This window comes from Pleuronectes platessa, chromosome 16 (genome assembly GCF_947347685.1).
Source record: "Pleuronectes platessa chromosome 16, fPlePla1.1, whole genome shotgun sequence".
NCBI classification, from domain to species: Eukaryota; Metazoa; Chordata; class Actinopteri; order Pleuronectiformes; family Pleuronectidae; genus Pleuronectes; species Pleuronectes platessa.
The window spans coordinates 22,227,176-22,238,919 of NC_070641.1; the positions used below are offsets into that span (position 1 = coordinate 22,227,176).

An 11,744-nucleotide genomic window follows, 5' to 3' on the forward strand; every position below is an offset into this window, starting at 1 on the left:
TCGGACAGACGCCTCCAGTCAGCTGCCCCACTAGTAGAGACTGGAGAGAGAGAGAGAGCCCCCATCTGCTTGAGGTTAGTCAGAGATAATCGTATGAACCCGTGTCCATCCAGGTTTAAAGCAGAGCCGGCACGTTGAAGAATTAATCTCAGGTTACCCCCCCCCCCCTCCCCTCGTCAGACAGCTGGGCAGCAGTGCTCTGCCCACCCGGACTCCACCGCTGGTTCTGGAGGAAAGTGAAAGCAGCTTTACATGAGTGGAGATCTGTACGAGCCAATAAGACTTTGTTCAAACTTGCTGAGTGATCTCACCCGGGCACACTGGTTACATGATGATATAATAAACACAGACAAAGGGAAGCAGGAAACGAGTTCAATGCCACAGCTTGAATCACAACCAAACAGCCTTCACCTTCCAGAGAAGTAGAACATTGACCAGTTTAATGATTACAGGAAAAGGGCTCTGTTGTACTGGCACCACATTGGAACTGGCAATGGTGGGAATGGGGTCCGGAGTTTGCCCTTCACATATGAAATACACAACGGCAACACAGATAATTACACAGGTTTCAAACTACACAAACAACAACAACAGCAACTTAAAGCTCCATGTGCATCGTGAGCATTAACAGCCATATGAATTACAAGCTCAATAAAACAAAGAGCTAGTGGAAATATCTTATGCTACAACTTATCTTCAGTTCAAAGTCAAACAGTTAAGTTTCCATACAGACACAGGATCTGCATGCAACTGCTTCAGATTTAAAAAAAACTTCAAACTTCAAGAGGAGTTCCTAACTTCAAAGTGATCACTAATTTGGGAAATAGGCACGAAACAGAGGAGCCAGCGAGTTCAGCCGAGGGGACGGCACGAGGAACAGCCTGGCAGGAATGATGGAAGAGCCTGAGGACAAGAAGCAGTTTAGTTCTCACTGGAGTCCCCCCCCCCTCCCTCCCTCCCTCCTCTTACACTCACCACTAATCCAATTCTGACCCATTAACCACCACAACCAGGTTAACAGAGCAGGCCTTTGAAGAGGGTCCTTCCCTCAAACCACCCAGGAGGATTTAGCACCTCTCCCTCACAGCAGGCGCACGACCACTGAGTGTCTGAGGCCCGTTGTTTACATCCTCCACTGAGATGTAAATAAATATCATGAGGATTCATATTCTGTGAACTCACACGGACATTTCTCTGGACGTTTCACTCGGGCGCTGGCAGGTGAGGTTTAGGAAACTGAGTCAGAGCGGCTCACATGCTGCTCCTTAGGAACGTTTCAGGAGATTTTCATCAATCACTCAATCCTCTTGATCCTTTTCAGCCACTTTAACTATTCACAAACAGTTTCTACATAAGTTTTTCAAATTAGCCGAGTTATAAATCTTGTATGTTTCCCTTAACAAACTGCAGAAATACCCCCTACCAGCAGGCTTGGTTGGAAAGCCCTGATGTAGGACTCTGGTGTAGGAACATGACATTGTGTGTTTGTACGTGTTTTCTTTCAGGCTCTAAATGAAACAGGCTGTGAGGACACAGGGAAAAAAATATATGAGCTGTTGTCGATGTTACAAAGCAAGTGTTGACAATCTGCTCGGCAGGGAGAGACAGTGAGTCTCCCCCAAACCTCACCCGCCGCCCGCCAATCAAACCCACTGCACGCTGTGATAGTCAAGTGAGAGGAGAGAGAGAGAGTTGTGAGCCACTCAGCGATACACAAGCAACCGGCAAAACGCACAATATCCCACTGAGTGATATGACTGCACTTCGTTATTGTTGTGGCGGAACCTCAAACGGGGGATTCTGGACCCCACCTGTCAGCGGGTGACGTTTGGACAAGTGTTTGGGTCGGGGGGGAGCACTTCCTCTTCCTCTCTCTCTCTCTCTCTCTCTCTCCCTCCCCCCCCCCACGGTACATCTGGTCTCCTCCGGGCCGTTGCTGGTGGCGGTTGACGGTAGAGCAGCCGCAGAGGGCTTTGTCCTCATTGAAGAGCAGCTGAACCAACAGGAAAGCCAAACCCCGGCCAGTCAATTAATTGATGGAACAATTTAAAAATGATGGGAGGCCCTGAGTGTGTGGGGGGGAAGAAGAATGTGTGAAAATGAAATGCAATAATCGTTGTTACGTTCCCGCTTTGATTTCCTTTTGAAGCTCATTTGTTTTCTGTTCCTTTGCCACGGGTTAATTTGTTTTCTTTTACATCTCGTTCAGGCCCAAATTTTTTGAAAAAATGTTTGCTGAAACTACACGAGCAGCCGGTAGACTCAACAGTTCACCACATGCAGCTAATCACTGTGTATTTACCACGTATCCTGTCTGAACACCCAGATGAACCCAAATCACTTCCATGCAGCCGCTCTGTAAAGCGGCTCTGACGACGACCACATGAATGTGCCGAGCGCCGGCTCCGACCACATTAAGACCCTCTTGATCATCAGGTCCTGTGCCTTCACACTCACATCTCGGCCCAGCTGTGTGTGGGGGGGGTTCTTCTTCAATTATCCAGCTTCCAAAGACCCCCCACTCCCCATCTGTGGGCTACAGTCAGAGCAAGCTGCCCTGAAAAGGGAGAGACGCTGGTCTTTCACTCGGAGCCACACAGGGAGCCAGTGTCAAAGCCCGGGGCCTTTGTTGCATCTTTAAAATAAGTCTGCTTTATGCTCGGGGGGGGGGGGGGGGGGGGGGGGCATCTGTGTCGTCTCACAAGGGAAAACAGAAGCTTCATTTTCATCTAAAATAAGAAGTGGTTTCTCTTTTTGTAGAATCGTCTGCAGCACGTTTAATAACAGATTCGGACATCAGACAAAATCCTAAAAAACGTGGAGGAAGCTCGGTCAGTGAGGGTGGGAAGTGAAATGTGCTTTGGACTCGGTCTGAGGGGAAGAAGTCTCCAGTCGGAAAGAACAGGAGTGACTCAGAGAGGAAGAGGTGGGGAATGCGAATGGAGAGTTCGAGGGAATCCCACTGAGATAGCTCTCCTCGCCGCGCCAAAGAATTCAGACGAGCAAACCATATGCTCCACAAGTCGAATGTAAACTCCCCGGCTAAGACACAGACGGCAATAAACGTCAAGACCCCGAGTGCGAGCGGAGAATCAAACCAACAGCAGCTCGGTCACTCCCCTGCTGCACACAGTTTATCCACAAAGGGGCAAAGACGGAGCATCGTTTTCTATCTAATATGTGATCAGCTTGGGATGAATGGGAGGAATGCCTCTCTCTCTCCCTCTCTCTCTCTCGCTCTCTCTCCTCTGCAAAGTCTCAATCCCGTTAAAAGGGAACTCGGACTTGGCACCGAGCAGAGTGTCATCAGATTTATGGCTGCACGGAAAGTGGTGCAAATTATGCCATGAGCTATGTCAGCGTGACAGAATTTCAGAATGATCAGACGGAGCAGCGAGCCGTGTCTCCACCACGTGATTTACGACCCGACGGAGTCACAGCAACCTGTGTTTGTGTGTCGTGTGATTTTAGGAGAGATCAGCTGAGGAGAATAATGGAAACCTGTCCCGTGTAGTCAAGTGGGCAATTCTCACCCCGAGTGTTAGTTTTAGCAGCTCGCTTGCCATATTTTTTCCCAAGTTTAATAGCTGGCGAACATCTGCAACATCTGGTTCGGATGGACAAGGGGGGGGGGGGCTTGTCAGCACGGAGAGACGCCTGCAGCACAAACAGCTACAGGCCTGTTTCAAATGGAGCAGCTCATCATTCACAACCTGCCTGGAAACAGACTCATCGACAACTATGTGTCAAAACTTGACTGAAGCACAGATGACAACATGCGGCTGCGATGTCACGCTGACACTTTCAGCAGTCGCACAAACCAAAGCTAAACAAAGAAACACACAATGAGAGTATATACAAAGTGACACCTCCCAGTTAAACACTTGGCCTTCACCAGCAGACGGCCGTCTTCCTACAGAGCGTCCTTCTGATTGTCAGGACACGATATCACATTATTCTCACAACAGTTTTCTTGTGAGGATTACACGCTGGCAGCACATCAAGAGGAGAGGTGGAGTGTGAGGTCCTGCTCACGCCATCCTTTCCACCGAGGACTCACATTCTCAGCATTCCACCGGGAGACCACTGCGGTCCCTCTCAGAGTGCGGTGACAAAACTGATTCACAGACCTAACGGGCCCCTCTGGACGCTCAACACCAGAGCGGCACGCAGACACATTCTGTGGCGACGCGTCTCTGAGGGACAAACTGGTAATCTGATGCCAGTTTAAGGGGAAGGAAGAGACCAGTAACGTGTTGGTCTATAACACGTTTATGCCCATGTAACAGGTTATGAATAGTTAACGATTCAAACTGCAACTTAATCTTACTATGAAAGAGAGATGATGTTTTTTAATCAATAAAGATAGTTATACAGCAAAGACACTATCAAATTAAATATTAAATATGCAGCATTAACATTGAAGGAGAAAAACATGAACTTACTAAATAAGCTTAAGGAAAACTTACAACGCAAATGTAAGTGAAACCGAAAGTGAATGAAAAGTGCATATAAAAAACAACACAACCATTATGACCAAAGCAGGTGCATGTGAGAACAACACAACCATATGTTGATGCTGTGTAAAAATAACAACAAGTAGAGCGGAACCAGAGCGACGGTTGAAAACTCATTGTGTTGATTTCCAGACGTCGACAACTGACATATGAGAGTGAGGACAGTGGACGGTTGTAGTCCATCTGTGTGATGCTCTGGACCCTGGAGGATACGACACCTGTGTAACAACCACACTGAAGCCCGACTGTCCCCGTCCACCTTACATCTCCAGCTCCATCACATCCCTCTCCTCAAACATCCCTCCTCCTCATCTCCACTTCATTCCCATCAGCGACCGCACCATGCTAAATATTTAATTTGGCCCTTCCTGATAGAAGTGGACGACCCCTGGAATGAGACTCTGGGACGGACATCAGACGTGGAGGACAGCCGCTGGACCCGTGTCCCAGGTCAAAACACTGTGTAAACCTTTTCCCCCTGTTTGTGTTGAAAAGGCAAAAAACACAAAACAGCTGAGGTGGAGAGAGGGAGACGTCTGCTCACACTTCTCCATGGAGGATGAAATACCTCCAGCCTGAGAAGTGGATGATAAGAAGTATGTAGTTGACCCAAAAACTGAAAGTTCACTCATCATCTCCTTACCACTGTGTCCATTGGAGGGTTTGAGTCCATAAAACACTTTCTGGCGTTGCAGCCAAATCCAATATAATAATGACCTGTTCTTTAAATGTAATAACACAACCACCTCTGTCTCCACCAGGCCCCTGTGGTGTCATCCAAGTGTCCTCAAGCTCAGACAGTCAAATTCAAATTCCAGTTCAAGTAGAATTTGAATGTCTGGGCTTACAGACACTTGGATGATACCACCAGAGAAATATGGGGGAACGTTATGTTGTATATATTTCTACATTTGAAGAATTAATAACAATTAACTACAGTTGCATTGGATTTAGCTGCAACTCCAGACAGTGTTTTGTGGACTCTCCACCAGTTCACCCACCATTTCCATCATCAGCCCAGTGGTGAGTGGATACTGGGTGAATTATCCCATTACAGCCGGACTTGCAGGGCAGGAGCTAAGAGGGTCTGATGCCGAACAAAAGGAGGGCAGCTGTCTGTCAGTGAGCCGATGCGGGGACCCGGTCAGTTGCTCACCCGGTCGGTGGGGACCTGTGGAGCTGCCTGTCATCCCCACACCGGGGTGGGGGGGTGGGGGGGCAGAGGGGCTCGGCTGCAGCTAGCCCGGTGTGGCTATGCTAACAGGAGCTAGCCAACTTTCCCCGGAGCCAGTGTGTGTGTGTGTGTGTGTGTGTGTGTGTGTGTGTGTGTGTGTGTGTGTGTGTGTTTGCAGAGGCAGTGTAACAACGCACCGAGGGGGGGTTGTTACGTGTTAATGTGCAGATATTGATGAAATAATCCCCCCCCCCGCAGGCAGCACCAGTCCCGGGTGAAGCGGCGGAACGTGCCGCTGCTCCAGGAGCCGTGTCCCCGCTGCTGCTGCTGCGGGGAACCGGCGCTCGGTTTCGGTTCAGTCTGATTCCAAAGAGCAGCGAAATTCAAATATCAGGTTTACAACAGAAACACATTGTTATGATTATTACACAGCCGCGGATATTAAAGGAGAACCGGTGAGAGAAGCCAACCCCGTGGCCCAGGGGAGCTGCTCCCGTCCAGGAGACACACCGAGCCCTCCTTGCTAGTGTCTGCGGGACGAGGGGGACCGAACTCGGGGGTGTAGCTACCTGTTAGTCGCAGCTTCACCGGGCCGTTCCGCCGCACTCCTTGGTTAGACATGTCCTCCGGGTCCCGGCCTCCAGTCCCGCGTCGCGTGTCTTCAGATGCAGGGGGGGTGGGGGGACAGGTTTGATGGAGCACTCCGCCACTTTTGGACAATAATGGAGTCAACGCACCGTGGCCCGGATGTGGAGTGAACTGCCACCGCGATGGCTCCGGGAGAATTAAACCCCCCAAAAAAAGAGAAAGAGGGAGGGAGATAAAGGGAGAGATAGAGGAGGAGGAGGTGGAGGAGGAGGAGTGGAGCTGAGAGGGGGACTTGTGCACTGAGGAGCTGCGGGGATCGTGTTCACATGTTCCGGGAGGAGCCGCTGTCTGGCCCCGGTCCTCCGCTCCGCTCCGCTCGGTGTGGAGCAGCCGCTTTTTAAGAGCCCGGCCCGGGAGGCTGCTGGAGGAGCTGCCCGGTGACGACACTCCGAGGGGGGGAGCCAGACGCTCCTCCAGCGGGGGACACATCCAGGGAGAGAGGGTGTATCACTCCTCGCGCTTTTACACTTTTATGAATTATTAATCCTCACACTTTTAGAGTTCTAGTTCATTTAGCAGAGTTTTCCTAAACCAGGGGCCATGCAGGGGCCACAACGTGGGGTGGGGGGCAGTGACATTCTCAAAGCAACGTTTTATAAACCCTATTTTATTTCATTTAATTTGTATATGTAGATATTGAGCAGTGGCTGATCTAGGTTTATTCTGACCCAAGGGAAATAGAGGTGTCCCAGTTTTTGTTGGGGGGGGGGGGTAGACGTTTCTCCAGGATGGTTCACATTCACACAGCAACGTTTCATAAATCCTTCAAAGTTTAATAAGCTTATTTCATTTAGCATTGTCGAATGTAGGAGTTTTCCCAATCAGGGGCCACAGTTTTAAATGTGGGGGCAGTAAACTCCCCATCATGTGTCATCACGAAGCGAGGTTTTCTAAATCCCCCAAATATTATTTTATGATTTAATTTACTTAATTTACTGGAGACAGTCGGTGGCAGATTAAGGATTTCTCTAAATCAAGTTCAGACAATTCTCCCGCATTGTGCACATTCATAACAGGGGTTTCTAGTCCAAACTTTAACAATTTAATTAAAATCAATTTGCACATGTGGACAATAATCAGCAATATTTACATAATTACACACTTCATACTAGAATAGTTAGGAATGTGCACGTGTTTACAAGGGGACGGATCTCAGAGCATTTTCTGTTATGGTGAAATTGTTCAGAGTCTAGAAATATGTTGAGACACTGAAAATGCTGCATCTCCAGAGCTGAAAGAATGACTACATGATTTAGTGGAAGATTAATCTTCGGAGTTCATGCTCAGCAGATTGAAAGTCAACACATGGTTTCATATCTGTTGGAACTATACAAAAACATCCTCACATCTATTTGTAATTCTAATTAAGGAGGATGTTTTATATCGTGTTCTCATTTATACTCTTGATTGAAACATGCTTTAATTACCTTGTGACATGTACTTAATTTCTATTTTAGCCTGTATTGTTCATTTTAAGTTCCATATTTATTAAGGAGTATTATGTAAATACGTCTGACGCTTCAAAAAATGTATGCAACTACTCAATGACCTATAACATCTTCACCACTGTTTCCTGTCATGTGACCGACCAGTTTAAAAGAAGGTGCATCAGACTCGGCACAAATAAAAACACTCAAACATCATCTGACAACTTTATTTACAATCATCTTTTTTCAGTCAAGTTAAAAGAGTATGTACAGAACATACAAAAGGACAAACAGTGGTAGTGAAGGTACAGTAGAAGGAAGAGGGAATAGAAAGTCATCTAGAAATCGAAAGTGCTCTGGCTCTCGCTGATCTGGAAAGCATAACCATCACTGGTGGCTTCTGGGGCCACAGACTCCACCTCCTCGTCCTTTGAGAATCAAGAAGATAAGAAAACTGTTAGAACAACTCGATGGGAAGTAAACAAAAACCAGTCCAAGCCTCTTTGAAGACACTCACCTCCGCAGAGAAGTACTTCTCAATCAGGTTGAGAGCTGCTTTGTAAACCATCTCGTTCTCATGAGACTGCAGCGCTTCGATCCGGTCCAGTCCTCCGCACTCCTCCATCATCAGACTCAGCTTGTCCGATTCGCCGATTTTATCACCGGCCTGAAACGAAGAACACACAAGAGTCACACGGCAATAATGACTCCTCAGCAGGACCAGTAAAAACCAGGAAGAACCGTATTCTACCAGGACAATCCACTCACCAAGAAGATGTTGGTGATGGCATCCAGGATGACAAGGACGATTTTGCTGTCCTTGGAGGAGAGCAGGTTCAGGAGAGGCTCGATCACATTGGCCTGAACCAGATAAACCACCTGCTGGACGTTGCCCCCGCTGGTGAAGTTGGTAATTGCCCACACGGCCTCCTTCTGCGTTTTGTAGTCTCCCTGCAGAGAAAAGAGGAGAAACACCTCAAAAGTTAGAGTTATGCAGGAAGGTGATTCTACAGAAGTGGACCGGTAAAAATAAAACTATAGTCCCCCCCACTGGTGAGACAACCTCAACGTACCTTAGCAAGAGTTTCGACCATGTAGGGGACGATGCCCGAGTCGATGACCTCCTGGATCTGGGTGTCTCTCCCTGCGGTGATGTTGGACAGAGTCCAGGCCGCCTCCTTCTGGATGTTGGCTCTCTTGTGGCGCAGCAGTCGGGGGAACATGGACAAGGCGTTCGAGTCCAGCACCGCCTGCGTCTGCTCATCTGTGCCGGTCACGATGTTGCCGATGGCGCGCAGCGAAGGGGTCTGAGGGGGGGGGGGGGGGGGGAACAGGTGAAGGGGGGTCATTTATAATCCAGGAGAGTCCGAGGAGCTGCTGCACTCGCAAGGCGCCTGTATACTCACAATGACAGCCAGCTCGTCAAAGCCAAGCAGCTTCACGAGCCGGGGGATGATGCCGGTCTGGACGACCACCTGGATGCGGTCGTTGGAGCCGTCGGTGAGGTACGAGAGGGCCCAGCACGCGTCAGCCAGCACCTCCCGGTCGTCGTGGTGCAGCAGGCGGACCAGAGCGGGTAAGATCTCCTGGATGGCCGCCATGGGTGGGGAGGGGTTCTTGTTGCGGCAGAGGTTCGACAGCGTCCAGGTCACATTTCTCACGTAGCCGGTCTGCAAAGTGAGAGAGAGAAGTGAAGAGGTCAGTTTGACATGGAGCAGCATTTAGTTGACTCAGGTCGCCCCCTAGTGGACAACAGGAGGAGTAGAGGGGTGGGGTACACTTACATTAAATACTGAGAGGTCAGGGACGGCCACCAGACTGAGCAGAGGGGCCACAGCTCCGTGCTTGATGACCCGGTCTCTGAACGCTGATCCATCACCTGGACAGAGAAAAGGAGAAAGACTAGATTATGACCCGTCGCCTCTAAAACCAATAACTGTGACCATACTTTTATTTATTTAATCTGTGAATTACCAGCAATGTTTCCCAGGGCCCAGACGGCCTGCTCGCTGATGTGCTGGTGCGTGGACGTGACCAGGCTGATGAAGGCCTGGATGGCCCCGCCCTCCACGACGGCAGACGTCTGGTCGGACGTCCCGGAGGCGATGTTGGTCAGAGCCCAGGACGCCTCGAACTGGATGGGGGGGCAGTCCACGAGTCCCAGGAACGCCACGAACTTGGGGATCAGGCCGGCGCTGATCATCTGGTTGATGGGAGGGTTCTTGTCCCGGGACAGAAGCTTCCTGCGATCGGGGACAATAGAGTGAATGTGAGTAACAAGGAACAAAAGGGTCGGGCGGTAGAACAATGTACAGATATATGAACAGTTATTACCTTGCAGCCTGTGTCGCCTGGAGCTGGGCCTCAACGTTACCACTGTTCACTCCGGCGATGATCTCCTCAACCGTCCACGGCATGGAAGCCTGCAAGAAGTCACATGATCGACCATTAGACATATACACACACAGGAAGTCGACAAAATAAACAGCTTTACATATAAATCACTGCATTTCACCATGATTTTGTCTTCCAGTAAAAGTGAGAAGACTTTATTGCCAACTTCTAATCCAAGGCCCACTCTGGACTCCTAGTTCTGATCTTCCAAACTTAATAATCTACTTTCTTATTTTTCATCTTTAACATTTCTTATTTTACATTGCAACTGCTCTTTTGTTATCTTTAAAATAGATTAAATTGTTCCTGTTTAACAGTTTTCCTGTTTTTTCAAATGGGCTTCATAAACAAAGCTAATCATTCCTGACAAATTCCTATAGGTGTGCTCTCCCATTGCTGCTGTCCCGCTCCCATCTGTTACATTTTGAATGTGCCCTAATGCTTTGTCATCTTCAAACTACTCGTGTTACCTATTGTTTGTATTCAAATGTTCAGCTCAATTCCCCTTTTCACTTGGTTTTAAATGGTGCTGAGCAAGTTAATTGTTATTATTCAAGATGCATTTCTTACAGAAGTGGCTTTTCCCTGGTGATTGTCAAATGGCATCGAACCATTTTTGACAGGTGCCTTATAAATACAACAACTAATTTAGCTTTTTAACTGTTTTGACTATGATAAAACACTTTCAAACTTTACCTATTTGTATTGGACATTTAAATGCATGAAACACAATGGGAGGGGGGGGGGGGGGGGGGGTCAGATGATGGCTCATATTAGACAGCATCCTCCTCCAGTGTGATTGAATGACTTAGTGTGGATACCTGACAGTTGCTGGTTCTCTCCTGCAGAGGAGACGTGGCCTCGTCGGGGAACGCGGCCACGTTCCTCCTCTTGAACATCTGATCATCCTTCTTGGCTTTGCGGAGCTCCACGTTCACCTCCACCCTCCTGCGACGGAGCTCCTACGATTTAAACATTTAAAAATCAGATCAGGGGCTCACAACGATCTGTTCTTCTTCGTGTGCAGGAAACCAACAATGTCCGGAAGTTTTAAAGAAGTTTAAAGCTAAGAACTTACCCCGGCATCTTTGCCTTTGTTCTTGAAGCTGGTGAGACGATCGTTCTCGGACATGTTTGACGTGAAGATGGAGACGAGTTAGTTTCCTGTGGGTTTAAAAAGACAGAAGCGGAAGCGTCACTTCGAGAAGCCGCCTCGTGAGACCTGGAGCAACGAAGCTAATCTGACGTTTCACCGGCCGCAGCTAGCCTGCGTCACCCGGAAGCACCGCGAACACCACGCGCAGCTTAAACACGTCAAAATGTCACAATGTGAAAGTTTCCTGGAAGATAAAAGATTTAATATTTCATAACTCACAGAACAGGACCGACCTCGAGCTGGAGAGCGAGCTGCTGTGCGAGGGAGCAGCCGCACAGACCTTTAAATTCCCACAACAACGCCTCCTGATTGGTCCGTTCGAGCTGGAGCATCCGGCCGCCTCCTCTCATTGGACGGTTCGAAAGATACCTCACGGCGCACCGGACGTGTCGTCACTGCGCAGGAAGCATCGCGAGGGGGTTTCACAC

The 11,744-nt window shown here is 48.8% G+C and overlaps 1 protein-coding gene and 1 pseudogene across 1 annotated transcript; both read right to left on the minus strand.

Annotated features, from left to right (window-relative positions):
• Positions 1-6,650, minus strand: part of LOC128458779 (E3 ubiquitin-protein ligase SMURF2-like) — a 35,699-nt pseudogene extending 29,049 nt beyond the window's left edge.
• Positions 6,651-7,977: 1,327 nt separating this feature from the next.
• On the minus strand, positions 7,978-11,650 carry kpna2 (karyopherin alpha 2 (RAG cohort 1, importin alpha 1)). Its single transcript, XM_053443688.1, has 11 exons — positions 11,536-11,650; positions 11,239-11,324; positions 10,982-11,122; positions 10,101-10,189; positions 9,741-10,009; positions 9,551-9,645; positions 9,173-9,436; positions 8,840-9,073; positions 8,535-8,717; positions 8,284-8,433; positions 7,978-8,194 (listed from the first exon to the last, which is right to left on the minus strand). Exons 2-11 carry the CDS (start codon positions 11,290-11,292, stop codon positions 8,105-8,107), a joined length of 1,569 nt encoding a protein of 522 aa, XP_053299663.1. The 5' UTR covers positions 11,293-11,324; positions 11,536-11,650; the 3' UTR covers positions 7,978-8,104.
• Positions 11,651-11,744: the final 94 nt, after the last annotated feature.

What these genes read in the sequence shown, in the direction of transcription:
- kpna2 (XM_053443688.1), bottom strand. Translation starts at nt 11,292, where the DNA reads ATGTCCGAGAACGATCGTCTCACCAGCTTCAAGAACAAAGGCAAAGAT. An exon ending in TTGACGAGCTGGCTGTCATT is followed by an intron (nt 9,074 to 9,172) that starts GTGAGTATACAG and finishes CCCCCCCCTCAG; the next exon opens with ACCCCTTCGCTGCGCGCCAT. An exon ending in AGAAGTACTTCTCTGCGGAG is followed by an intron (nt 8,195 to 8,283) that starts GTGAGTGTCTTC and finishes TGATTCTCAAAG; the next exon opens with GACGAGGAGGTGGAGTCTGT.